General features: G+C 54.4%; 10 protein-coding genes across 10 annotated transcripts; 5 read left to right on the forward strand and 5 right to left on the reverse strand.

Moving 5' to 3' along the window:
• The first annotated feature begins 107 nt into the window (after positions 1 to 107).
• Positions 108 to 1766, forward strand: CONPUDRAFT_110006 (translation initiation factor eIF3g). The gene is made up of 7 exons (XM_007774608.1): positions 108 to 155; positions 214 to 257; positions 329 to 420; positions 561 to 731; positions 890 to 1040; positions 1103 to 1507; positions 1563 to 1766. The coding sequence occupies exons 1-7, from the start codon at positions 145 to 147 to the stop codon at positions 1583 to 1585; spliced, it is 897 nt and encodes a 298-aa protein (XP_007772798.1). The 5' UTR covers positions 108 to 144; the 3' UTR covers positions 1586 to 1766.
• A 74-nt stretch (positions 1767 to 1840) lies between these two features.
• On the reverse strand, positions 1841 to 2469 carry CONPUDRAFT_129709 (uncharacterized protein). The gene is made up of 4 exons (XM_007774609.1): positions 2334 to 2469; positions 2228 to 2278; positions 2080 to 2170; positions 1841 to 1987 (listed from the first exon to the last, which is right to left on the reverse strand). The coding sequence occupies exons 1-4, from the start codon at positions 2403 to 2405 to the stop codon at positions 1911 to 1913; spliced, it is 291 nt and encodes a 96-aa protein (XP_007772799.1). The 5' UTR covers positions 2406 to 2469; the 3' UTR covers positions 1841 to 1910.
• Positions 2470 to 3045: 576 nt separating this feature from the next.
• CONPUDRAFT_168355 (uncharacterized protein) lies at positions 3046 to 4894 on the forward strand (the record flags this gene model as incomplete). Its single annotated transcript, XM_007774610.1, has 2 exons — positions 3046 to 3243; positions 3301 to 4894. The coding sequence occupies 2 exons, from the start codon at positions 3046 to 3048 to the stop codon at positions 4825 to 4827; spliced, it is 1725 nt and encodes a 574-aa protein (XP_007772800.1). The 3' UTR covers positions 4828 to 4894.
• Positions 4895 to 8458: 3564 nt separating this feature from the next.
• CONPUDRAFT_168356 (DUF1613-domain-containing protein) lies at positions 8459 to 10461 on the reverse strand (the record flags this gene model as incomplete). Its single annotated transcript, XM_007774611.1, has 5 exons — positions 10378 to 10461; positions 9600 to 10303; positions 9337 to 9503; positions 8649 to 9274; positions 8459 to 8592 (listed from the first exon to the last, which is right to left on the reverse strand). The coding sequence occupies exons 1-5, from the start codon at positions 10421 to 10423 to the stop codon at positions 8459 to 8461; spliced, it is 1677 nt and encodes a 558-aa protein (XP_007772801.1). The 5' UTR covers positions 10424 to 10461.
• A 707-nt stretch (positions 10462 to 11168) lies between these two features.
• On the reverse strand, positions 11169 to 12217 carry CONPUDRAFT_168357 (uncharacterized protein; the record flags this gene model as incomplete). Its single annotated transcript, XM_007774647.1, has 4 exons — positions 11169 to 11638; positions 11708 to 11861; positions 11921 to 11978; positions 12034 to 12217. 4 exons carry the CDS (start codon positions 12215 to 12217, stop codon positions 11297 to 11299), a joined length of 738 nt encoding a protein of 245 aa, XP_007772837.1. The 3' UTR covers positions 11169 to 11296.
• A 1324-nt stretch (positions 12218 to 13541) lies between these two features.
• CONPUDRAFT_129720 (uncharacterized protein) lies at positions 13542 to 16181 on the forward strand. Its single transcript, XM_007774648.1, has 6 exons — positions 13542 to 14753; positions 14817 to 14883; positions 14946 to 15003; positions 15068 to 15221; positions 15415 to 15628; positions 15751 to 16181. The coding sequence occupies exons 1-6, from the start codon at positions 14601 to 14603 to the stop codon at positions 15906 to 15908; spliced, it is 804 nt and encodes a 267-aa protein (XP_007772838.1). The 5' UTR covers positions 13542 to 14600; the 3' UTR covers positions 15909 to 16181.
• Positions 16182 to 16900: 719 nt separating this feature from the next.
• On the reverse strand, positions 16901 to 19306 carry CONPUDRAFT_110025 (uncharacterized protein). The gene is made up of 10 exons (XM_007774612.1): positions 19123 to 19306; positions 18697 to 19037; positions 18459 to 18565; positions 18355 to 18404; positions 18193 to 18285; positions 17865 to 18134; positions 17658 to 17801; positions 17433 to 17591; positions 17180 to 17359; positions 16901 to 17116 (listed from the first exon to the last, which is right to left on the reverse strand). Exons 2-10 carry the CDS (start codon positions 19026 to 19028, stop codon positions 17015 to 17017), a joined length of 1437 nt encoding a protein of 478 aa, XP_007772802.1. The 5' UTR covers positions 19029 to 19037; positions 19123 to 19306; the 3' UTR covers positions 16901 to 17014.
• Positions 19307 to 19456: 150 nt separating this feature from the next.
• Positions 19457 to 20705, forward strand: CONPUDRAFT_168360 (uncharacterized protein). Its single transcript, XM_007774613.1, has 2 exons — positions 19457 to 19874; positions 19935 to 20705. Exons 1-2 carry the CDS (start codon positions 19497 to 19499, stop codon positions 20547 to 20549), a joined length of 993 nt encoding a protein of 330 aa, XP_007772803.1. The 5' UTR covers positions 19457 to 19496; the 3' UTR covers positions 20550 to 20705.
• CONPUDRAFT_110028 (FAD/NAD(P)-binding domain-containing protein) lies at positions 20691 to 23499 on the reverse strand. The gene is made up of 14 exons (XM_007774614.1): positions 23403 to 23499; positions 23314 to 23355; positions 23056 to 23258; positions 22685 to 22970; positions 22610 to 22621; positions 22518 to 22554; positions 22241 to 22461; positions 21932 to 22178; positions 21734 to 21876; positions 21461 to 21671; positions 21215 to 21397; positions 21094 to 21155; positions 21011 to 21030; positions 20691 to 20957 (listed from the first exon to the last, which is right to left on the reverse strand). Exons 3-14 carry the CDS (start codon positions 23211 to 23213, stop codon positions 20789 to 20791), a joined length of 1749 nt encoding a protein of 582 aa, XP_007772804.1. The 5' UTR covers positions 23214 to 23258; positions 23314 to 23355; positions 23403 to 23499; the 3' UTR covers positions 20691 to 20788.
• A 1110-nt stretch (positions 23500 to 24609) lies between these two features.
• CONPUDRAFT_168362 (uncharacterized protein) lies at positions 24610 to 25787 on the forward strand (the record flags this gene model as incomplete). Its single annotated transcript, XM_007774615.1, has 1 exon — positions 24610 to 25787. The coding sequence occupies one exon, from the start codon at positions 24610 to 24612 to the stop codon at positions 25759 to 25761; it is 1152 nt and encodes a 383-aa protein (XP_007772805.1). The 3' UTR covers positions 25762 to 25787.
• Positions 25788 to 25947: the final 160 nt, after the last annotated feature.

Genomic DNA, 25947 nt, shown 5'->3' on the forward strand with positions numbered 1-25947 from the left:
GACTGGACACACGTCGGTGTTCCATGGGTTCAGGTTTCCCACGACTCCAGATTGCTCATCCATTCGGTGGCGGTGCAATAATCTTCTCATTTGTCTAATCCCTCCCTCTACGCAAAAGCGTTACGCTCCTCAACGCACATCACGATGGCAGCAGCGTTCGTCAACCTCCCCTACCCTTTCGGAGCTGAACAAACGAGACTGATCCTCCTGTAGAGCACAAAAGACGTCCTGGGCAGACGATGTCGACGACCAGATCGGTGCGTTTTGTCAGAGATAACCGGCTGGCGGACTCCCATGGGCTCATCTCGAGACACCTTTGATGCGCCAGCCGAGCAACCCAAGATCGAGAACTACATCGATGAGAACGGTGTCCGGATCACCGTTGAGTACAGTGTGAATGATGACGGGAAGAAAGTCAAGGTTCGTCCTGTCGCGCTTCTGATCGTCCTTTTGGGTGGAAGGCGTCTCCCTTTTCTTTCTTTTGCACCATTCCACTCGGTCTCTTGTGCCTATCCTATTTGTTGGATTCGGGTGGGACACATAGCTGATAACGAACGCAGATCACGCGCAAGACCAAGCGCGTCCTCCAAAAGGCCGTAGTAGAACACGCCGTCGCCGAACGCAAGAAGTGGGCCAAGTTCGGGCAGGAGCGGGGGAACAAGGATGGTCCTGATCCCGCAACGACTACAGTTGGAGAAAACGTTTACCTGAAACTGTCGGCTGGTAACAAGGTGCGTTTGCCTGCTCCGTTGCCCCTTCCGCGTCTCTCGCCCCTCTATTATCGGTAGTTCTAACGTCGATCCGACTCCCCCCAAATATCCACTTGTCTACTACCCCAACGTTTTCATGCGAGATTGATGATGGGCTGACATGCATTACTTGCTTGTAGTCCAACGAGCCAGAGCCAACACCCGAGCAAAGTATCAAGGGTCAGCTCCAAAAAGCCGGCGCGGGCAAAGTCGTCTGTCGACTCTGCAAGGGCGACCATTTCACCGCCAAGTGTCCGTACAAGGACTCTCTTGCGGGTCTCGAGAGTGCCGGTGCGTCTTCCCTCCCCATCCACCTCCCGCATCTCGTAACTGATGGCCTGTCGCAATCACAGATGCCCCACCAGGCGAAGATGGCGCCTTCCCCGCAGAACCCACAGCTGGTGCCGCCCCGGGAGCCGGCGCAGGCGGCTCCACAATTGGCGGAAAATATGTCCCGCCCTCGATGCGCGCGGGCGCACGCGGCGCCGGCGAGGCGATGGGTCGCCCGGGGCGGGGAGACGATCTGCCCACGCTGCGCGTCACCAACATCAGCGAGGACACGCAGGAGAACGACCTGCGCGATCTGTTTGGGCGCTTTGGGCGCGTCGCGCGCGTGTATGTGGGTAGGGACAGGGAGACGGGCGCGGGCAAGGGCTTCGCGTTTGTGAGCTTTGAGGAGCGAGCTGTTGCGCAGAAGGCGATGGAGAAGGTGCATGGGATGGGTTATGATAACCTTATTCTGAGCGTGCAGTGGTCACGTAAGTGATCATTCTGATGAGTGAGTCGGATGTTCGAGCTGACCTATGTTCTTAGAACCAAGACCCGACGGTCGATGATTGCGTTCGACGACGATCGTCTGTTGTATTGCTTTATGTGTACGCTGATAGTATTCACGATGAGCACTGCCGGGGCACTAGCGCACTATGCTTTCAATTTTACCGGACTGCATTTCGCTGCATCGGTTGATTGCGGACATGATTGAGAATCCCGTCGCTGATCACTTTAGGGCAGGTTATCATACGGCACTTGCGCTGATAAATGACTCAAAAGCCTCCGACTCCAAACTCATGATACTCAGACGTTGCAAAGCACGCGCGTTTATGATACATTCATTGGATTGGTAGTACATTGGATAAAGGGTAGTGTTCATATACGGGAGAATCACTTCCTACCCGCTTTCTTAGCGGCTGCGCGTGCGCGCGTTATCTGCTTCTTCCACCCGAAGCACTGGGTGCACTCTAGAGCGTTGCGATGCAATCAGACATGTCGTGTCAGCGAGGTGATGACGCATGCGGGGTAACCCCACAAGCAACGAGCGGGGAATGCTTACCGGCTGAGCCATGCTTCTTGCACTGGTAGACACCGTCCTTGGTCGTGGTCACGGTGGGTGCTTCGAGGCCGTCGCGGTCGATGGGGTCGAACTGGGGACGGTGTGACGTGAGATGGCGGTTAGTGGAGCCAGAGGAGTGGCAACGTACCCCGTAAAAGGCATCGTTCTCTTCCCGGCCGTCATACTGGCACTCGGTGCACTGTATCAGACTGATCAGCATATGCGGGGAAGCAGGTAGGTGGTGAGAGACGTACGACTTCCTTGAGGTGCTGGCAGAAGATGGCGTCGTTGATTTCGATGGTGTTGGCGGGAAGGACTTCGGCCATGGTGAATGATATACAACGAGAAGAGTGTGTTGTGAAGAGAGTCGAGACGAGGATGGAAGGTAGTGGTGTAGGAAGAGGAGGGAATGAGTGCGGTGAGGCTTATATAGCGGGCCCACGGTAGCTGACTGCGTAAGGTTCAGGTGCAGTGATGCATTGTGGGGTAGGGTGGCTCGAGTATGGGGTACTGTCGACATTGTCAACTCTTGCCGTTCTCTTGGTTCTCCTAGCTGCAGCACTCTCCAATCTATGCGACTCTAGCTTGTTTCTTTGCAAGCACAATTTATCTACAGGCGTTCAGTAAACTGATGACTATTGAGTATAATGTTCCCCTATGTTAGGAGGCGCAAGAAAGAGCCCCAAAGGCGGGTCGCACGAGCTGTTCGAGGAACCTGGGGAAGGCCTGGAGCGGAAATGGGAGACAGGGGTCAGCTGCCCAATGCCATCAGCACCTGACCTCGTGGGAATGTCCTTCCGAACGTGGACGCGTCGCGTATATGCGCGTCTGCCGCGTGCCGCTTGCACGTTCCGTCTGTTGAACCGAGCTTGGCTGCTTTTACCTCACACCCCCTTGTTTGCCCTTAATCTTCTCCTTATCTTCCCCTAGATATATATCCTTACCATCCTTTAAGGTCAAGGTAACATGGCAAACAGAATCCCTCCAGAACTCTGGTCACATATCTTCGACATCGCCGCAGATGAAGACGTCATTTTCTTCCCGGGCCTCCCAACAAAGATGTCTCAGTCCTCTTGGTACAAGCACGTCGCTGGCCGCTGGAAGCTGCGTACGCCCCAAGACGCTATCAACATTATACAACGTCGGTCGTACTTCACCAAGAAGGTCCGTCCTCCTTCCCAGTCTCGCTGCTTTTTGCGCATTCATCACATATCCGGCTAGTCTATAATCCGGACATGCAAGAGCTGGCACCGTCTCGGCGTCGAGTTTCTCGTTCGCTGCCTCTTCTTCGACAACCCCCGCAAGCTAAGCAACCTCCGCTCCATCCTCGCCCGCGATCCTAAACTCGGATGGTGGACTCGCCGCCTGCACGTCACACGCTTCAGCGCCGGCGCGGGCCGCGGCGGCTCCGCGAGCGGCATGGACGCCTTCGAGGAGCCCTTGATCGATATCATCGCCCGTTGCCCCAACATCGAGATCTTCGTCGTCGACCTGCCCATGTCCCACTCCTTCGGTCCCATCGCGGACACGCTGGGCAATTTCTGCCACAAGCTCCGCACGGTGCACTGGCACGTTCCGCTCGCACAGCTGCCCAAGGTCATCTGGGCGCTCGAGAGCCTGCCCCAGCTCATCTCAGTCCACCTCGACTTTGATGGTTCCGAGATCCTCGCACTAACGCGCGCCAACAACGGCCAAAGCCGCGGGCGCAGTGGTGAGAGCAGTCCCGCGCGTAGCATGCTCAGCCCGGGCAACGAGCTCGTTCCACTCGGCGCAGCGCAGGATATTGGACTCACATTGCCGAGCCTGCAGCAGCTCTCGCTCTCCGGGCACTGCCAGGCCTTCCTTGAGCAGGCCGCGGGCTGGTCTCTGCCCATGCTCAGGAGCTTCTCGTTCGACTTCAAGCTCCACTCCGAGGACGTCCCTGACGTGACCGTCTTCCTCCAGGCGCACGGCTCCGACCTCCTGTTCCTCGACCTCAACTGCATACCCTCGCTCGATGTGCGCACGATCCTCGATCTGTGTCCACAGCTGCACACGTTTGGGTTCAACCCCGACTGGAAGATCTCCTCGAATCCAAACCCCACTGTAGACGATGAGGAAGATGAGGAAGACGACGAAGACGACGACCCCACCCTCCCCGCCGCGCTCACACGCCGCCCACACCCGAACATCACCAACATCGGCCTGCACGGGCTCATGTACGCCTTCGGCGTCGGCGTCGCCGCCGCGTTCGCCTCGCGCGACCCGCTGGGGTCCATGCTCACGCAGCGCGCCAACGACCGCAACTTCTCGGCGCTGACCAAGGCAAACTTCCCGAAGCTCCAGCTCATACGCGTGCTCAGCACGAGCGTGCTCGAGGACCTCGAGCGCGCGGACGGGCCTGGCGAAAGAGGGGGATATGAGAGATGGGAAAAGTGGTGGGATAAGTGTTCGAGGATGGGTGTGAAGCTCGAGGACTGTACGGGCGCTCCGCTGGGGACGCTGCCGCAGGACCCTCAGCAGACGCATCCGGGGAGGGAGACGAGCGAGGATCTCGCATCGGACGAGGAGTGGGAGTATGAGGATTATGAGGAGTATGAGGAAGAGGGCGGCGGTGCGCCCGCACAGGGCTCCGACAAAGTCGGTATCGAGGAGCTACGTGAGTTGCTCGAGGAGTGCAGGCAGCTCTGGGAGGAAAAAGACGACCCGCCGGTGTTCGGACCGATGGTGCTGATCAATGGGCAGCAGGGACCTGCACCATTTCGGTGACATAACGTATGGCATGAGTTCACGATTATACTATGATCTTATTCTTCTGATCACTTCTCGGCGCTTTTGCATATCGACCATGTGTACTGTACGCCCACCTACGCACCTCCACCTACGTACAAGCATCTCCACGTCCAGGAATATGCACCCATCACATACGTATTCCCCGGGCACATCCACTGCTCGCACTCTAGATCTGAGCTCTCATTTAAGCACCAGCCTCACTTTGGTGCTAGTTTACTCGTCTTGCGGTTGGCGTCACCGCCACATATGTGATATTGCAAAGCAGGCAGACGTCCATCATCAAAAATAGACTCCCGAGACAGATGAGAGCCCCAAGGCTGCCCGCGTCTTTTATACAGCATACTTCGGCACCCTCGTTGGCCCCTTCCCTCTTCGTCTCATCCCTTCTTATCCTCGACTAACTAGTGACTATATTGCGCTGCGTATACTCTCAGAAATCACTAGGAAGGTCTTGTATATTCAAGTCCGAACCATGCATAGAGGTGCCAGTACTGGTAAGTTTGTCGTTTCGATTTCCCGATTGGATAGGCAACTAAGCTGCGATCAGAACAGGAACCTTCAGAGCTCTACACCCAGCGCGGGCAGGGTGGTCACTCGCCCGAGCCATCATTCGCGAATTATCCGAGCAGTCGATCCAATCCCCTCGCCCTAACACACACTCGTTCGTCCCGCAACACTGAGCCTTCTGCTTGGAGGCCTTCTCATCATCTCGACACAGTTTTTGAACGCATATTCTCGGTCGCATACTCCCTCGGTGGCGAACATATTGTTTCTTCATCCAACGAGATACTGTATGCATATGAAATGCAAAGGATGGCCGCCAGATATCTAGATCCTTGCTCCCGGAGTCTTCCTGCATGACCATTAGAACTCTCATTTCTTTGTCTCCCAACGGAAAGCATTTGCTTGCTGCCAGTACATCCTTGACCAATTTTGACAGATGGAACATCGCTGATTACTAGCTCTTTGGGACCGGGACTTGGGACTGGGAATGGACATGGAATCATCGAGTGGGATATTTCAAGTGGACAGAAATACACATTTGACCAGGATCAAACAAGTTTCTCTCAACTCTCTCGCGATGATAAATTGCTCGTGAGCGTTGATTCCGGTAACACTCTTGTTATATGGGATAAAAGTACTGGCGAACCTCTTCAGCGTATCCACCATGATCCCTACACTAATATTGCCACCGCCATATTTTCTCCAGATGGATCCCGTGTCTTAAGCGGTACCAAGGCGGGAGATATCAGAATCTGGGACAGTGTTTCTGGAGAGTTGCTTTTGGGTCGTAAGGTAAGGACGGATATGACTCATCAAATGTCATTGGTGGCTCTCCTTTCACTCATTTCACAACCGATTGAAGATCATTGACACCATTCCTGACATCATTCGTCGAATGCACTTCGGAGATGGCCAAAGTAACCTCGAAAGATGTTGGAATTCTGTGTTCGTTATGGCTCGCATCATGACGTGCCATATTTTATCTTATTATATCCGAGTTTTCGTAGTATATATTCCTGTCGTAGATAGTCGAATTCTTCACGCGATTGCCCTTCGGGCACCCTCCCCTTGCCCAGGACAAACGCGCTGTGCGTCGTCGCGAGCCCGTGCGACCTCGAATTTCTACAAAAGACCAATTTCAAGATGGGATACCGGCTCGATCGCGGTTGAAGCTGTCCGTACTCTCATCGTGATCTCTTTCAGTCACGTATATACTCACACTAGAAAAATATTCCAATACAATTTGCCAATTTAGTTAAAATACCATGGCCGAGTAGTTTAAATAATCTTTGCATACCTGTCCGAAAATTATCCGATCCAGGCACCGAGTTTTATTTAAAATAAAGTTTATGAAAGTATCCTTATGATTCTGTGTCGGGTGACAGCAGATATTTAAAATACAATCTGGTATAGCAGCCGAGTCATGAGCCGGACTGGGCTGTCAAAGGTGGCTCAGAATCTGAGCCGATTGCGGATTTTTGACAGCCCAGAAAGGCTATTAGCCAATAAGAATATGAGAAAAGGAAAATCAAACAATTTTCATTGGGCAGCAAACCATTAATCAAACGCCTGTCAAACACCTGTCAAACGCCCGGCAAACGCCATTCAAACGCCATTCAAACGCCCGGCAAACGTCATTCAAACGCCCGTCAAACACCATTCAAACAACAGTTAAATGCCAGTTAAATGCCAGTCTATTGAACAAATATATTATATTGATTGGCATTTAACTGGCGTTTGACGGGCGTTTGATTGGCGTTTGAATAGGTTTGAATGATGTTTGCCGGGCGTTTGAATGGCGTTTGCCGGGCGTTTGAATGACGTTTGCCGGGCGTTTGAATGGCGTTTGAATGGCGTTTGCCGGGCGTTTGACAGGTGTTTGACAGGCGTTTGATTAATGGTTTGCTGCCCAATGAAAATTGTTTGATTTTCCTTTTCTCATATTCTTATTGGCTAATAGCCTTTCTGGGCTGTCAAAAATCCGCAATCGGCTCAGATTCTGAGCCACCTTTGACAGCCCAGTCCGGCTCATGACTCGGCTGCTATACCAGATTGTATTTTAAATATTTGCTGTCACCCATCACAGAATCATAAGGATACTTTCACAAACTTTATTTTAAATAAAACTCGGTGCCTGGATCGGATAATTTTCGGACAGGTATGCAAAGATTATTTAAACTACTCGGCCATGGTATTTTAACTAAATTGGCAAATTGTATTGGAATATTTTTCTAGTGTCAAGTCCCTCCAAGCGCCCTCGTGATGAACCGTTGGACGATGATATACTCGACGTAAGCACTCACCTGTGGCTGTGGACATCTGCGCTTATATTTTCTTCCAGTTCAAAATCCATCCGTCGAACCTGAACCGTCAAGGGTGCGAATCACCGTCTTCTCCTCTCAAACGACGACGCGGATGAATTTCGCAGTGCGCCACAGACCGCCAAACATCAATTAGGCTCAGCTGGTAAAGATTCCTGGGATCGAAGTTTATTCGCTTTTCGTCGACCAAGGTCTTCGCAAAAGGCGGAAGACACAGAGCTACAGGTCCTGAACAGTAGGGATAAGGGCAGTCGGAAGTTCGCGCTCATAAGCCCTGCGAAGATGAAACAGGTGCGTTCTGAAGTTACTTACCATCTGACCACTGGTTCAACGTGATACTGTAGTTTTTGTCAGGAGTTCCTGAGAAACCTCGCCGCAAGTTTGGGAAAAGAAGCACAAAAGCAAAGAGCCACACCCCGCCAGAAGGAAGCGGTAACAAATCTCAAACTGAGCATGAGCAACAAGATTGCGACAATAGCGGCGATCACGACACCGTCGACGAAGCCGATGATGAGGATGATGATCTGTCTACCCACTCCTCCGTGGTTCGCTGCGGCTGTTTAGGATGGAAATTCACAGCCACACCGCCGAAGAAGAGCCAGACAGGAATTTGACCTCGTTGATGGTTTGGACTATATGTAGCTGCACGCTTGCTTCCGTATATAAATATGCCAGATGACCTATGTAAATTATCTGGATGTCAGCAAAGTCGCATCTAATCAAGCGTTTTGATAAGCACCGCAAATTATGCAACCTTGATTCTGAGGTTAGACATGAACCTATCAGTGGTCACCAGCCTTTCCTTCTGGCTTTCGCGTCTTGAATGTACCTCTCTGCACTACACCCTCGATAATGGCGAGCGCTCGTGCGCGGTACACACTTTCGTCCCTGTCCTCTCTTCGTATCCTTCGTCTCCCTAAACAGATAATCTTTGTCAGCACCAACATCAAGAGAATGACGATGAAAATGCACCTATCAACGCCCAGTTCCTCGTACTTGGTATCCTTAATATCTCACATTCAACTGCCCAGCCGAGCCACACGCTCAGCCGCGCCAACCAGACGCGATACGCAGAGTACGAGCTGCTCGTGCTCCCATCTCCGCCCAAGTTCAGCTTCTCCACGAAGTCCATCGCCCTATCCTGCTCTCCGGGTGGAAGAACAACCGCATCAGGATGCGCGCACTCCTCGTCCACCTCGCGCTCGTCCACCTCGGGAGCGAAGCGATTCGCAGAAGCACCGCGCGAGAAGCGCACGTCGAACGTCCACGCGCAGCACGGGATCGAGGCGTACCCCGACGCGCCGGAGAGCGTGGCGAGCACGGGCAGCCACGGCGTGAGCTCGTCGGCGTGGTTGCCTATCAGGAATGCGCCTTCGGGAAGCAGCCTCCGCGTCTCCTCTGCATTGTTGCGATCAGACGGGTCCAAGTCCGAGTCCGAGGAACGACGGAGGTAAGCTGTGGGATCGAGCGCGCGCACGCGGAGCTGGGCGCGTGTGGATGGCGGGTAATGTTCCCATGACGTGCGCGCGCGGAGGTCGACCCCGACCCCGGTGTAAGATTCCGACGTGAGGATGTGCGTGAGGAGGCCATTGCCGCAGCTATAGTAAATCATGTTCGGGTTGAGTTTATCCTGGAAGCAGCTTGAGGGGTCTACACTTACCCGAGGTCCACGAAACCTCCCGGAGGCCGAGGCCAGCTTCTCCACGGCGCCACAGCATCAGGCGGCGGCGGCGGCGGAGAGGCAGGCTTGGCACCAGAAGGCGACGAAGAATGATCTTGAAACGTGCCCTTCCAGAGGAGCATGAGGAACGTCGCGATGCCAATGTCCTACGCACGCGAGATTAGAACCTTTGAGGCAGATCCATTCACGAACCTTCTTGCGAAAGGGAGCCAGAAAATGGGTAATCGACTGAGTAAACGTACCTCAAAGACGTGTTTCAGCGGATCCGTCGCCTCCCTCCACTCACCCACGAGATGCGCGTGTCGTGTTCTCAGCGCGAGATACGCGTCCTGGTACGTCTCGCGCGGAACAAGTACGTCGTGCCGCACGCGCTTTTTGTACGATGTGAGCGCACCCCAGCCGTACCTATGCAGCGTCTCGAGAAGCGCGAGGCACGTGCGGTAGAGCCGCGAGTTTGGGTCCCTAGGCGTTCCTGGTAAGGGGAGGACGTCGATGCGTAGAGTCGCTTCGGGCGATATAGGTGGCTCGGGAGGTGGTGTCATTGATTCACTGGATGCGTCATGTGGATGCTCTGAGGGGGATTGCGATGAGTTAGGGACGAAACGGAATGCGAGGTGTGATACGGTCGGATGGTAGTAGGGAAGTTCCTCTCCAGGCTTGACGATCGGCGAAAGCACCAGCGCACATGGTACACCTTCGATCCCTTCCTCCCTCTGGTCATTGTCGAATGCATACAGCGTACAATGCTGTTCGAGCCCCTTGTCTCTCCCAGGTCTCCGCGGCAGCAGCCTTCTATGCACATTCCGCACCGCTCGCAGCCCGTCCAAAGGTAGAACGAACTCAAACGAAGGAAAAGACGCATCGCCAGGCGTGCTCTCAGACACGGTCTCGGAGCGGAGAATGAGAGTCGAGTTGTACTCGGGGTGATGCACGAGCTGTGAAATCGCTGTTTCAAACTGAAAACCACAAAACAGAGGCCATAATCAGGTACATAAAGACGAAATGGACAAAGGAGCTCACGAGTTCCACGGGGAAGTCTGCCGAACAGCTGATCATCGGGATCCATGCTGGGCTTGAGGTGCTCTCAACATACGTGGCGGTTTGGAGGCAGGGTGTGGGAGTAAAGGGAGGCCGTTGCATGACTTTCTACGCGCTGCTATCAATGTCTTGGGGACGAGATGGTGGACGAGCAACATCATGCCGGTCGCGTCTCGGAGACCCGCGAGCGCATCGGGCACAAAACCTCTGACACGGATAGGGGCTAAAGTACCTGATTCGAGCGTATCACTTGTGAAGAAGAAAAAAAAAAACACGAATTTACTTTCACAGATTGCTGATTACGTTCCCATATGCCAGATTCAAGATTGTAAGGATTTGCTCTCTGGCGCATTGCAAGATGGCGGACTCAGAGAAGTACAGTATGCCGTGTAAGTCTGATATTTTCTTTTCAAGTTCCTTAAGGCCAATATTACCGTAGGCTGCGGTTGGAACTGTGTGTGAAGGATAGCTCGTGCCAGTGGCCAACAGCCCAAACCGATGGGCGATTGAGGGAAGACGAAGTCCCCAAGCAAAGAAGCGGGACCGGGTTGGAACCGAGCGAGTTGGTTGCCGGAGGCTGATAGCATATTTAACCTCGGGGCCCACATCGTGGTGCGAGCGTCCGCCGAGATATGTTTTCCCAGACTATGCGTATGCGTGTCGTACACTTTGGATAGCTGTTTGATAAGCTCAGCGGAAGCCAAGAATCGTGGAGATCACACAGGAGAGTCATCTCATTGCGCCCGACACAGAACGGCCGATTTCCGCGGAAAGGACCAAGGCAAAGGGATAGAGATTTTATATTTTGATTATTCTGTAATCGAAAGTCTTACACTATCTACGCCAACCGCAAGCTTCTATCCAAGACACCGTTTACAGCACCAGCTCCCCAGCGCAGCGCCTAGAACTGGAACTTGTTAACATACTCATAGAACGTCTTGCCCTGAATCTCGGCAACCTCAAGCTCGAGCGCGCTCGGCTGGCGCGCGCCGTTGCCGCCCGCAAAGGTGCCTGCGCCCCAGGGCGAGCCGCCGCGGACCTCGTCGATGTTGCTCAGCTGGGCGAACGCGTTCTTGTAGCCCAGCGGCACGTACGTGATGCCGTGGTGCACGAGCGTCGAGAGCGAGTTGATGATTGTCGACTCCTGGCCGCCGCCGGGCGTGCTCGTCGAGACGAAGATGCCGGCGAACTTGCCCGCGAGGGCACCCTGCATCCAGAGCTGGCCGGTGGAGTCCCAGAAGGTCTGAGGAAGGAAAATGGGTGGCGCATTTAGTATCGGAATGACGCGATTGATCATAGTGAATGTGCGTACCTTCCACTGGCCGGGGAAGTTGCCGTAACGGGTGGGAATACCAAAGAGGAAGGCATCGAAGTTGGGGAGGTTGGCGACGTCAATGATAGGGTACTGGGGCTTCTCGGGAGCGTGCATCTTGGCGAGGATCTCAGCGGGGAGGGTCTCGGGGATCCTGCAATGCAGCGCATGCGTCAGCTCAAGATCGCGTCGTGGAAGCGGCTATCGACGTACTGGTAGATAGTGGCAGAGCCGCCAGCAGCCTCAATACCCTTCTTAGCGCCCTCGGCCACTGCGATAAGCCAAGGTCAGCGACTGCATTCCACGGGATATGGACTAGAACGTACGCTTGGCGATGTGGCCGTACATGGTGTAGATAACGATAGCGACGCGAGGGGCCATCTTTACTTTAGCAGAGGAGGTTGAGGAGCGTTTGGACTTGGTTGACTTGTTGGAAGAGGACGAGGAGAAGATGGAGAGGGCTTTCCTGAAAGCGGAGCGCTTTTGTACCTTGTCAGGAGTGGTGCTCATTTTGGATGATGTCCGATGGAAGACGGCGACGATTGGCATTCGGAGATGGCGACCCTGGTCCTTTTAGGCATGATTTTTCCTGGGGTGGTTCGCATGTTGTGATACAGGAGTTGAGATGCGTTCGGTTAGCGCCTGTTGCTCGAAAGCGCAAGAAAGTGTACACACTACTAAGACGCCGGCGCCTGGAACCACCCGCCGTCTGCCGAATGAGGATAGTTTGGTGCACGTTAGATGAGCATCGCTGACCAATCCGTGATAATCTGACCAAGAAATCGATCGGTAGGCTGTGGAAGGACAGACAGGACAAGACAGTCTGGAGCGGCAGAGAGCGGCAGCCAGAACCATGTCCGACGTCATGGAGATCTCCAGAACCATTATGCAGATCGGAGACCCTCCAATCAGCCAATCCCAGCTCGTGAACCACTCGTTGCCAACGTTCCGAGAGCGTGAACGGGTTCTCGAGGACGCCGCGGGAGGTCTATCTTCAGCTTCAGCGACCTTTCCGCGCGCCGAGCGACATGAGTGAGAATGGACTGCGAGGACGAGGAGATCTCAGAGGTCGAAAGTTGAACACAGGGCAACAGGGACAAGGTCCGAGATTCCGAGATCTTGTCCGAGATGCACCGGGGTCTGACATGAGCGCCGTTAGAAATCCGGGGAATATCTTTCCACAAAAGGAAATCCTCGCGCATGGTGAACATCTTCACCACTTGACAGCAAAATCTCCTCATCGACGTCTTCTCATTTTCAGGTCTCCGGGTCCTTTGAATATGTCTTTTACCTTGAAGCTTGCTTTGTAAGAATTAATGTGGCGAACTGAGTCTCTCCAATTCTTACTGGCAAGCCTGCATGTTGACTGGCGTCCATTGAAGTTCCTGACCGTGAGTCCTCTCAGGCCCAGGTCGTGTTCACCATTCATCTTTCAATGCACATGCCTGACATTTTTAACCGACGTTCACGCCCCTTTTTCATCAGTCTTTCTACCATACATCTACCGCGCCCTGACATTACTAGACATCTAACACTTCGTCATGCTACTCAGTCGTCGCATTTCGTCGCTGCGGTAGGCCTTGATGCAAAGCTATCAAACATGTGCACGATTGTGGTCAACCTTGGGGTGTCTGACAAAGCAGAACACCACGTCTTGAACACACCGTTCAACCCTGCCGCCCAGCCCGACTCGGAGGTCTGAAGGCTGCTGGGAATTTACTACCCTTTCCTTCACCTTGATCAGATAAGAGCCAGTGGAGGTGTCTGCGCGCTGCTTGGTCAGTCCATCTCGATCCGTCTGTTCTCTCTCACCCTCTCTCACCTGCAGTCAGCTATCCCACGAAACGGGTCCCGTGCCATAATCTAACCCTGCGCCGGCCGTTTTGTGCGGGCCACAGCACTCGGGACCCGTCATGTACGCTCACTGCGGACAATGCGACAGCCACGAGTGGATGAACGTTCGTCCTAGATTAGCTTCAGATTCTCAGCTTTTGAGCTAGGCTTTTACGGAAAGCATCTGTTCGCGAGCGACGGAACAAACGCGTCGGATTCGTCGAGTCGACTGTGCTCTTTGTGCGCGCTGCGGGTCTTACTAGAAGGCGCTCTCCGCGCCGCCCGGAGAAACTAGATGATCACTGTCTGAACTTGCTGCTGTTTGAAGTGATCAGAACTTGGGTTCGTTCCAAGAGCGGCCCGAGAACGTCGACTCGCCCAGTCTAATCGTTACCACCATCTCTCCATCACCTTCCATCTCTTTCTTCGCTCGGTTCTCTATGAGGAAAACTTCTACTCGCGCACTCGCGCGCTCGGGGCCCGGCCAGTCAGACTGCCCCCTTTTGGCACACTTTTCCGTCTCATGGCTCCAGATGACCACTCAGATCGTCCGTTCTTCGCTGGCCGTGCTTCTCCCATCGCGACCGGGACGACAAGGCCCAGGAGGCGCCAGGATTATGCGGGCCTATTGGAGCAGAGCCGTCCCTGCACTGTATGCTTGTATAACCTCCTTCCATTCAACTAAGGAACTTGGGACGCTGAGCACTTCTCACATCAGCTGCTTGCGCGAGAACGCACTGGCAGCGTAGACTCACGCTGCAGGCCCTTTGCACGGCGCCCTCGTCCCCACGGCGCGCGGGCTGCATTGAAAAGGGATCGCTCGCTGGCCGCTGCACACGCCTGTCTGATAGCTGGACCTCACCACGCAATTCGCAGAGGTTGACAAGGGAGCCCTGTGCCTTTTTTGTGCAACGGACAACATCGGAACGCGGCGCCCACTCCCTCCACCACCCTTCGCCGGAGGCAACAAGTTGACTGCGCTCCCATCTGTCCGGATCCCAGGATCTCTACTGCTTGCCTGACTGTATCTGATTACTCCCTCTACCATCGGAATCTCGGAATGTGTTTCCCTGGCAAGCGGCAGAAGGCCAACTTCGCTGAGCCCAAACACACGCCTCCGCCGACTGGGAACGGTACAAAAGCGCAGGCGGCCGCATCCTCATACCCTCCTACATCCTCATCCTCTGCCCCTCCCACTCTCCCTCCTCTTTCTGTTACCGATCCCTCTTCGCAGGACGACCAACCGCCGCCTCCGCAAACCGACGACGAGCCCAAGCTAGAAGAAATGTCTGCACCCCGAGTGGCTATCGTCATCTACTCCCTCTACGGGCACATCGCCAAGCGTGCGTTTCGCTCCACTCCCTGATGCACTAGGCAATCAAATTGACTAGTCTGTTCTGATTAGTCGCCGAGGGCGTCAAGAACGGCGTGTCTGCCGGCGGCGGCACCGCGACCATCTACCAGTGCGTGCTTTTCACTTTATTGTATGGGCCAGCTGTCACTGACACCGCGTGATCCACTCCCCAGGATCCAGGAGACACTCTCCGAGGACATCCTCAAGCTCGTCCGGGCCCCTCCCCGCCCCGACTACCCCATTCTCCTCCCCGATGACATGGTCAACTTTGACGCTTTCTTGTTCGGTGTGCCCACCCGGTACGGCAACTTCCCCGTCCAGTGGAAGGTCAGTGTCCTCTCTTCTCCCCCTTTGAGCTCTTCTCCTTTGTCCACATCACACCACACCCTCCCGGCCCGTATCACTCTTCTTCCTCTTCTTTCAGGGGCACGGTCCGCCCGACCTTTATCCGCCCCATCCCCCACCATCTATCCGCAATTCACGCGCAACAGGCACTGACTGATCCCCTCGTGCCACACAGGCATTCTGGGACGCGACCGGCCCGCTGTGGTCCAAGTCGCTGCTCGCGGGCAAGATGTGCGGCGTGTTCACCTCGACAGGCACGCAGGGCGGCGGGCAGGAGGTCACGATCTCGAACACGCTCTCGACGTTCGTGCACCACGGCATGATCTACGTCCCGCTCGGGTACAAGAACACGTTCCCGCAGCTGAGCGATCTCACAGAGATCCACGGCGGTGAGTCGTTTGATTCTTTGATGTTCTGCCACTGGCGCGTCCTTTGGGGCTGCCCGCGAAACCCGTGTCATGGCGTGAGGGCTAGTTTCGTAGACCGGTGCTGATTATCTTTATATGAACAGGCTCCTCGTGGGGTGCAGGCACTTTCGCCGGTACCGACGGCGCCCGCCAGCCGAGCGCTCTTGAGCTCGAGATCGCCGCCGCCCAAGGCAAAGGCTTCTGGGAGATCGCCGCGCAGTACCACGCGGGCCTCAAGCCTTCGTCGCCTAAGGCCCAGTAAACAAATCTATTCCTCGAAGTAGCAGTAGTAGTACTGTAACAGCAGCTACTTCGAGCGTGTCAGTGGGCGTCAGGATTGATGCCCCCCATACCCTGTCATTTTCTTGGTTTATGTGTATCTAGATATTCCGTCCGCAACAATTATCTTGTTTGTATCACTGGAGATGGTCTCGTACAATCTTTAAGGTTAATGTTCCATCGCCGTTGGCACCCCGTACGCAAACGACAGCGCTGGACAAGTATTGTAGTATCCAATCTGACAACTTTGTGCCCCATACACTACAGCCTTCGCGCGAGCCCGCTCGAGGGGATCGACCTGACGTCCAATCTTCCATACATCGCCTATTTCGTGGTCCCCAAAGCCTGGCTCCCCGGCCCAGTGGGACCGCCTGCCACACATGTGAACATCCAGCCAGCCCACCATACACGATAGCACCGGCGGCCGACCGCCGACCCTGCACCCGCATCCTTCTCGGCGGCCCACAGAAGCTGTTTTGCACGTGTTAACTCAAGACAAGATTACGATATAGGAGAATGTAGAAGGCCACGTCGACGCCATTGGAAGGTCAAAGTGCGGTACCTTCTCTGCTCGGGTGACAATCTCTGCCACCGGGTGTATGTCTGGGCTTTCGCCACCGTGCTCCTGCTCGGTTATGCTGAGCATGTGGTATTGAGACTAATACTGGAGAGGTTATTAGTTCATACGACAAGGAGACAGGTTTTCCATCAGAAAAAGTAGTCAGAGCTCCGAGCAGAACCATCGCCAACGTTAACTCAGCGCACTAAGCACCCCATACCAGTCCATTGGACTGGTACTCATCGCGAACGGCAATCAAGCCACCGCCACAGGCCAGGGCTTGATACACATAATATTCTGATAGACTAGTCTTCAGTCCTTGTAATGCTAATCCCACTAACGGGATTTGAGCCCAAACCTTGTCGCAACGCCGTCTCCTTACCTTCCATGATGAGCAGGAACGAGGGCACGGTAAACCGAACAAAGCATAACATTGCAACAACAGAGAACAATCCATGATGCTTATTGATCTTACAGTGACCAAGATCCTTCCCTTCAACAAGACTTGGTTTGCAAGCCAGCCAGGGGCCTTAGGCAAACATCTCGTCCGCCCAGCCCGACCCGGCGGCCCGTTCCGACGGCATATCCTCGTCCATCGTATGCGACCAGCCGTCTTCCCTGCTCCTCACCGCCTGCACAACACTCCCCGTCAGCACGCATTATCAGGCAGTAAGACGGCGGAGGAATACACGAACCTTGGTGAGGTATTCCCGGCTCTTAGCCATATCGCGCTCCAGCCTGTGCAACAGCACGCTCTGCTCTTGCGCGTCGAGCAGGACGCGATCCACGTCCGCCTTGGACAGCTGCAGCGGCGGGTCCGAGAACGTGACGATGCCATCGGCGGAGAGCGACGCGGTGATCTCGGACGACTCGATCTGTGTGCGTTCAAAGAGCAAGGGAGTTCAATCGGATGGGCTACGTGGTGGAGGGAAAGTAGACGAGGCGAACCATGGAGACTACCAGGGCCTTGACTTGCGCGGTATTTTCGATCGCTATTGAGCGCCCGATCTCGGAAAGCGGGAGGGTGAGATACGTCTCCGTGAGCCGCTTGATGGACCATCGCGGTGCACGATCGAGCGCTTGCGAGACGAGACCCAGCGTTTGGTCCTGATAATCACGCACAGTTAGTACATAGTATCGGACACACATGGCGTTATAGTGAAGTGGACAAACCGCAGCAAATCCTTGTTGCTCCTGCTCAACTATCTCGCCTAGCCTGTCTCGTCTTTGCGGGTAGGCGTACGCAAGTAGCGAGTAAGGGCTGTTCTTCAGCAGCCTCGTGAGCACCGCATGTGTGTTTTTGGGAGGCGGGAGCATCTATGATACACCCCCCATCAGCACGAACCACATAAGGAGCCCGTTTCACGGATGCGAACATACCGTTCCACGATGTATGAGTTGAACCAGCACAAGCCTCTTCAGCGCGTCGAATTGCACTGCCGCAGCTGCACCTCCGGGACTTGTAACGCAGATCTCGAAGAACTCTTCGGCCTCGCCCCAACGCTTGAGCGCAGCGAGCGCGATGCCACCAGCGTAGTGGTACACCAAATTGTCGTTGTAGTGCAAATCGGAGAGAGTTGTATCGATCACGCTGATCGGGGACGCGAGCACGGGGAGAGCTGCTGCGAAGTTGCGGGTCGTGACACAGGCCTGCGTGAGAAGCACAGGAGTCAATAACGCGTGTTTGACGGTACGATGGAGGACTGACCCTCAAGAATATCGAGTGAATCGTTGTGAGATGTGAGTATGATGGCGGGTAGCGCGCAATGAGGTTGAATAGAGGCTGAACCGCCAGCTTGAGCTACAATGACGACCGAAATTCAGCTCAACGATCATGCCAAGGGTTGATAAACTCGTGATTAGCACGTACGTTTCCTTCCTGCTCTGCAGCGGCGAATATACCTCTGGCCAATAAGGTCACTATACGCACGTCAGTTGGAGTTATTTCACCTGAAGAGGACACGCGCCGCTCACCTCGATCAGGGGCGTACCGTGCTTGGATGGGATCAAACGACTGGCAGAACTGGTCGACATATGCCCGTGGTGGTCGTCCAACAGCAGTGTTGTGTAGTCGTGATGACCTGCATATATGAAGCGTGAGCCACAAACCATGTGCCATGGATTTACAGGTTAATTGTAGGGAACGGAGAGGAAAGGAGTAGTCGGTGCCAGAACGCATGTGGTCAAGACAACAGGAGAACAGTGAACTCACAGGATGTATAACACTCCGATCGTATGCGTCTGAATATCCAGCAGAGTAAGTGGATCGACTCCTGACGATGTGAAACTCGACAGGATGGTCTCGCGCGCGTCCTTGGGTGCGCATGAACGCAGCGCCTGGCTCAGCTGGGGCGGGGAGGTCGCGCTCATCACACTCGTGACGATCATGTCCATGTTGGCGTTCTGGTTGGACTCTTGCGTAGGCTGTGCGGATGTCGAGGGCGCGCCAGCCGGGTTGCCTGTGCTGCTGGACGCGGCTTGGGCTTGGGCTTGGGCTTGGGCTTGGGCCTGTGGGGGAGGGGTGGCGAGGCCGGTGTTGTTCATATCGCGTAGCTAAGAGAGGTTAGCGCGAGTATCCGAGCGTATAGTTCATGGATCTTGTAAGATATCCACTGCACAAGCCTCCGTTCTGGCTTACCTGAATACCAATGATTCGCAGCTTCAGTGGGAGCAGGAGGTGGTGGGTACTGAGTTCAGCTTGAAACTTGGGATCCCCTAGGTTGCTGTACGTCTCTTTACCGATAGATGACGGTAACACGCGCACTACGCGTATATGGGGAGGAAAGAAAGAGATCTATAGGACAATCGGAGCAGGGAGAAGGGAGCACTCTCCCCAAACTCGACGCGCAATGACAAGGGGGCATAGCGTCCAGAAATGGCAACTTCGCGTGGCGGCGCGACCTCCCCTGAATCGTTGGAGGTCTTTATACGTAATGTCAAGGTGGCCATTATTTATGAGCTCCTCATTGTTGCCTCGTTGACAACTGTCGCAAACCTTTTCTCTTTCTCACTATGTCTTCCGGTGCAGAGACCGTTAAAACTGAGGATGTCCCGATGGAAATACCATTGGAGGGCCTTGAGGGGGCTCAGCAAAAGTTTGGGCCCCTGTTATCACCTGTGCCCGCTACCACAGAAGCTTGGACGCGATACGCTGACAGCCGCTCAAACACGATACAGACGTATGGCAATAGAGAAGACATAGAGCCCCAGGGAGGCGCCCCTCAAGAGCTCGACGAGGAGGAGCAAGGCAGTGAATCTCTCCGGAGAAAGACCTCGAAGCACTTGAAAGCGCTTGAGCGCGAGATGGATTTCCCACTCGGGACGTTCTCGAAGGGTGTCTCGACCTTGTACTCTTGGGTCAACCTCGACGATGTGTTCGATGACACCAACGTGAGGAATCCGCCTTCCCATGCACGCTTCCAGCGCTCACCATGCACATCTAATCTCTAGCCTCGAGACGGTGACGTCGCCGCGAGAATCTACAGCCCAACCACGCCCGCCTGCATCGACGTCTACCTAAACTATCACTTCCGCGCACGCTTCTCAATGGGATCTGAATGGTTCTGGAGCCTGGTGTACAAGATCCACCGCTGGCCGGGCAAGGAAGTCCCAGACGCCGCAGCGGTAGCCCAGCGCTTCCAGAAATCACGAGAGGCGCCGAGCGGCTGGAAGCAGATCGGCGGAGCGTCCTTCGACGGCCTGCAGGCCGAGCGCGGCGCCGTTCGTATAGCCCACAGGGACGTCCTCGACATCCACGATGCACTCCTTGGTCCCATCGACAAACCGAGCGAGGACGCGTCGGAAGAAACCAAGCTCGCGTTCCGGCGCCAGCTGGTGTGGTGTGCTCGGCTGCTCATGGCGTCCGTCGGGATTGGGTACCAGGTAGCGTGCACTGAGCCTGAGCGCGACGTTGGCGTCGGCCAAGATGGCATGCAGTGGAAGCTTACGATTCGAGAGCGTGGAGGGACCTGGCTTGCACGGGGAATAAGGAAGGCATGTGGATTTGAGCTTTCGAAGGATCCGGAAGAGGCGCAAGAGTTTGCGGCGTTGCAGAAGATGAGATAGGAGGATGCATTAGAGGAGGATGGATTTGACGAAAACTAGTGTGGGATTTGATCTAGTAAACTGCGTGTCGTATATGGAAAATCATCTAGCCATTGATTTATTCACTCCTAGGTGGAGTTTCCTAACTTTCTGCAGACGCATGCAACGTGATTTCATGACTCCCAACGATCAAAATGTATACACCGAGGCCATGTTATAGTGTTTCCTTCCAACCGAGTCAGGAATATTACGATTTCCAATTACCAGTCGACATCCCACAGTGCATCGATAATGTTTTGCTGGCTCTCACCCTCGGCGAAGAGATCCAACCCACCGAAACCAGCCATATAAGCGGACAAAGCACTCTCTTCACCATTCAAGGGAACACCATATTGCGCAGCCCACCAATACCTCCCGACTTCATCGGTACTAAATGGATGGAATGTTAGCGAACGACCAGAGCTGACGGTATGAATACTCACTACTTCGGAACACCGTCAATCTATCAACGCACATCGTATCAGCCAACGCACAACTTAGTGCGGGAGTGAGCGAATGCACGTACCTGTTTCCCTCCATACTTGTTCGCAGCCTCGTTCAGCCAGCCAATATAGCGACGTCGCATCCCTAAATCGCTGATATCAGCCACACACAGTACTGTTACCTCAAATACCAAATTCACATACCCTCATGTTGCCCAGGGCCGAGGTACGGAAGCGTCTTCCCAATTCCTCCCCTTTCCTTCACAAGATCATCGTACATCTCCCACATCGTGTCCGTATCCGGCAACTTGGCCGTGCCCGTCCACACTTTGGCGAGCGCAAGACTCTGGTAGCCGCAGTACGTGAACGTTTGCATGCGGAATGTGACTGTTATTAAACATTAATTGACGAGAATAAGCACAGTAGAATGAATAGGACAGAAACACTCACTGCTCAAAAACGCCAACGTCGGGTCTCGAATATAGAACAAGTCCAGATGCAAGTCGCGCAGGTATTCCCCACTCAGCGCTATAAAAGGTACAGCCTTGTCGCTTGCGCCCTCGCGAGGCACATAGACGGACTCGTTGTAGTACTGCGGAAGGAACGGATATGAGTAGCGGTACCCTGTGGCGAAGATGATGTGGTCGATGCCTGTCAAGATCTACGCCCGACAATTGTCGAATAAGCGCCGCATAAAGAGGAGGGTTTGAAGCAGCTACGGACCGTGCCATTGACCAGCTCGATCTTCGAGCTCTCGAGCGTTGAACCGTCTTCTAGCGGGAGAAACTGCTTGATCTCGGGCACGATCGTCGTGTTTCGGGGAAGGCGAGCGAGGAGACCGACTGCAGAGATGTCCTTATGCTCATCTGGCGGAGAATAGCCATCAATCGGAGACTCGGATCGTATTCATGCGCGACATACCAGGATGAGCCTTGATCGACTGTAGCACCTGCTTCGCGTGCTTGTTGATGTCACGCGATATTTCTGCCCCGCTCGTCTGCGCGCCGACAATGAGCACTGTCTTGTTGTCCAGCGACTCGGGGCGCCTGTACGAACGCGAGTGCGCAAGCTGGTGAGAGAAGCGCGCTTTCCACTCGGCAAGGCCAGGGATGTCGGGCATGTACGGCGCGTTGTACCGCCCCGACGCGACGATGACTGCATCAAATTCCTACACATCGTTCCAGTGAGCGAAGGAGCCTGGAGGAATATGGTAAGGGCACTGAAGTGTACCTCGGTCCACCAAGTTGCTCTTGTTTTGCCCGATGCCAGGTCAGGTACTAGTTCTTTCAGCCAGAGACGCCAGCCTTCCTCTTCGCCTGCATCATTGAGGCGCTTCTCGATGAGCTCGACGCGGGTGTTGTATGCGAACGAGGGGTTATCGTCGTTGCTGTTGGCGCCATGGAGCGAGGCAAAAGCACGCATGTAGCTTTGAAGTTGCCGTTGGGTCAGCTCTGGTGTCCGGTATCAGCGTCCTTGTCCTTCAATGAGAGATAACGGCAGTACGCACCCCACTGAGTTCCAGCTGGCCAAGGGAAATCGGGAATCTTGCGTTTGTGCGTGAATGATTACGTATGTTCAATCAGAAAAGCTCACGCATACCTGTTGCAGAGGCTTTCAGGAGCATCCCAGTCAGCTCCCTACCATGACAAACATATGATCATAACGGAAACTCACTGCAGGCGCATTCGACTTCAGCGACTCCCACACCGGACTCGGCCCTCTAAAATACCTCCATTCATCCTCCCCTTCTCCGTTCTCATATATCTCAGAGTACGGCAGAACGACGCCCGGGGGCGGTAGCGACGGCACAAAGTCCGCGAGCGACACTGGCGCATTAGGCACGGGCGCGTCGCGTGGCGGGTCCTCGGTGTAGTGCCAGTTCCCACCGGGCACGTTGTCCCGCTCAAACACGCGGACTTGCAGACTAACTTCGGTGAGCTCGCGGTATGCGATGAGGCCGCTGCGGGTGAGGATATAAGGGTTCAATCATGCAGACGTGGCTCGAAGGCTGGGATCAGGCGACCTGCGCGGAGTAGCCTGCTTACCTGGGTCCCGCGCCGACGATGGCAACCTTGCGTATGGGGTATTTGAAGTTGTAGCCCTCATCTTCGCCTCTTTCCTTGGTCGTGAACGGGGACTGGATCGCAGCAATACAAGGCGCCGCAAGTGCACAGGCAAAGGAGAGCAAGTTAAGGATGTGCATTGGGTTTCAAAGATATGTCTGTCGCTTGGTCCTTCTGTGTTGCTGCTTCAAGGTAACAGTAAGACTTGGGACAGTCTGGTCTAGTCTGGTGTGGCGGTACTTCTATGCATGTTGTGGGGTCGCATGAATCAGCCATGATAGTCTGTATGTGATTGGATTTCTATTTCAAGCGCGAGGGATGTTGCTTACAGGATGTGCATTGCGCGCGTCTGCTTCCTCGCTGCCCATCGTTGAGACAACTACAAGGCAAAATGGCGCGATAGGTGGCGCCATGGCTGGAACTTCCCGCTGTCTGATTCAGAGTCACTCAGAGAAACGGCTGATCCCAGCGACGCGTAAATGAACTTGTTTCCGATTACTCTCCGACGGATAGGGGCTCTATAGACCATGATTTCTCACGGATTTATGCCACGAGAAAAGTGGACGTTAACATCAATTTCAAGTTCAGTAGTACGTCTCCGCTTTTCCACTGCACTTTCTCCAGCAGAAACAACAACTTCGCCCCCAGTGTAAGGGAGAGATCCCAGTTTCACTTCGGAACTTCTACCTTGTCTTTTGTTTTCAACGAGCTTCGCAAGCCACCGGGTCGCCTGACCTTAGCCTGGGAGAGGAACATCGTTAGATGACTTCAAGATGAATCGGTGTACACGAACGCGTGTACTTTCTGTAATCTCGCCCATCCTTTCTTCAGCACCTCCATAGGTCTCTCGGCGAGGTGCAGTCCAGTGAAGTTACCCAGCGTATCGTTGCTCATCGTTGACCTCAGTCACCCCAGCCGCTATGCACCGGTGCCTATCCGAGGCCAAAGTTGTTTCCGCCATCTGCGTCGTTTTGCACAACGCCAAATGGCGCGAATCGCTTGCAAACTTCGGCAAAACCTGCAAACCAATATTAGAGCTTGCACTCGCCAAGCTGTACGCGGACGTCCACGTCATATGTCTTTATGATTGTCTTCCTCCATCTTTGCTTGGAGGAGACGCCCCGGTGCGTATTTATGTTTTATCGCGGGAAAACCTTCTATCTTTCTTGCGTGGATCTCTTCCATAGCGGAAGAAATTCACAAAGTCAGGGGACATACCGCCTATTGAGTGGCAGAGGTTTTCCTACTATGCTAGCCGTGTCCACAGGATCACAGACAACAATAGTGATGACTTCGGAAGGTTGGCTCCAATGTATATGACCTTCCACAGAGATGCTCTTCTTGAGGCATTGACCCAAGTCTTTTCACTGGCTCCGAAGGACTCCCCCCCCCCCTTTCCCCTCCTTGCGTAGCGTCAGTTGGTGCGATAAGGAGAGTTAGCAACACCCTTTAAAGGAAGCATCCTTAGCTGCTCCCGGGCTTCTTGAAGCAGAGATCCCATGGGGATCAGAGACAGCCGCTGAAGCGGGCAGGATCATGTCTATCTTGACTAAAGCTGCAGAATCCCTCCAGTCTTTGCACATTCATTACGCTTCCGAGCAGCGCGACCGCGGTATCTACTGCTCTGAAACCCTCGCAACAGCCCTCTCGGAATTCCAGTCTCTAACGAAGTTCCAGTTTGAGTTCGAAAGCTACTTTGATGACAATAACGTCTCCAACGCCAACAAAATCCTGGACGCGGCTGCGCAATTACCCGACTTGAAACGCCTCGAGCTCCGCAACCCACCACCTTCTGTACAGGGCGCCCGACGACAAGAGTTCCTATTTGACACCTTTGTCGCATTGCGATTCCTCCGTATTGGCTACGGCTCAGGAAGTGGCTGCAAAGAGGTCTTTCGTCGATACCAATTTCCAGCGCTTGTCGATCTTGCCATCGCACCAAACTTTAGCGAGAGCTCGAACCTCGCAGAGCTCATCGCAGCCATCGCATCATCCTGCCACCCGCACACCCTCGCCTCAATCACCATCAAGCCCCATGTCGACATCATGACACAAAACATCCTGTTCCCGCACGGCATCCTCCGCCCGCTCCTCGGGTTCCCGAAGATCGAAAAGCTGGTCGTCGACGACCCAAAATGCGCCCTGCTCGACGACACCGAGATCGACCTGATCTCATCCGCATGGCCCGCTCTGCGCGTGCTCTCGGTGCACGACGCGGCGCCCCGGCTCGCGGCTCTCAACAAAGATATCAAGGTGACCCTGCAAGGCCTTCAGGCCCTCCTCGAGCGCTGCCCGCGGCTAGAGGGGCTCGGGCTCGTCCTCGAGGCCACGGTCGACCTGTTGCCGGAGAAACCCGCGTTACCGCTCAACAAGAGGGTGACCGCGCTCGAGCTGTCGAACTCCCCCGTTATCGACCCGCGTCGGGTCGCACGTGTCTTGGCAACGATGCTGCCCCGTTTGAATGCCATTCATTACCAACCGATGTTTAATATCGGGGTGTCTCCGATGGCTAGTGGGATTACGGGCAAGAAAATCTTTCAACGATGGACGGAGACGGAGAAGATGATCAGGGAGCTACGGAATGTATCAGTGAAACAGGAAGCGACAGTGAAGCAGGAAGTGACAGTGAAGCAGGAAGCGACTGTAAAACAGGAAGCGACTGTAAAACAGGAAGCAGGAAGCCAATGATAACATGGCATATACGCTACGACTAGACACGACCGTTCAAAATCAGCTAACGGATAACGAGCCTCGAGCTGTGACCTTCATCCATCCTAAACCCATGCTTTCCTAACAAACCCGAGGCACAAACGGCTGTGTCAATGAGAATGCATAGCTTATCATTCTAAACAAACGGAGGTGTGATGACCATCT

Source organism: Coniophora puteana (assembly GCF_000271625.1).
Source record: "Coniophora puteana RWD-64-598 SS2 unplaced genomic scaffold CONPUscaffold_12, whole genome shotgun sequence".
Classification (NCBI taxonomy): Eukaryota; Fungi; Basidiomycota; class Agaricomycetes; order Boletales; family Coniophoraceae; genus Coniophora; species Coniophora puteana.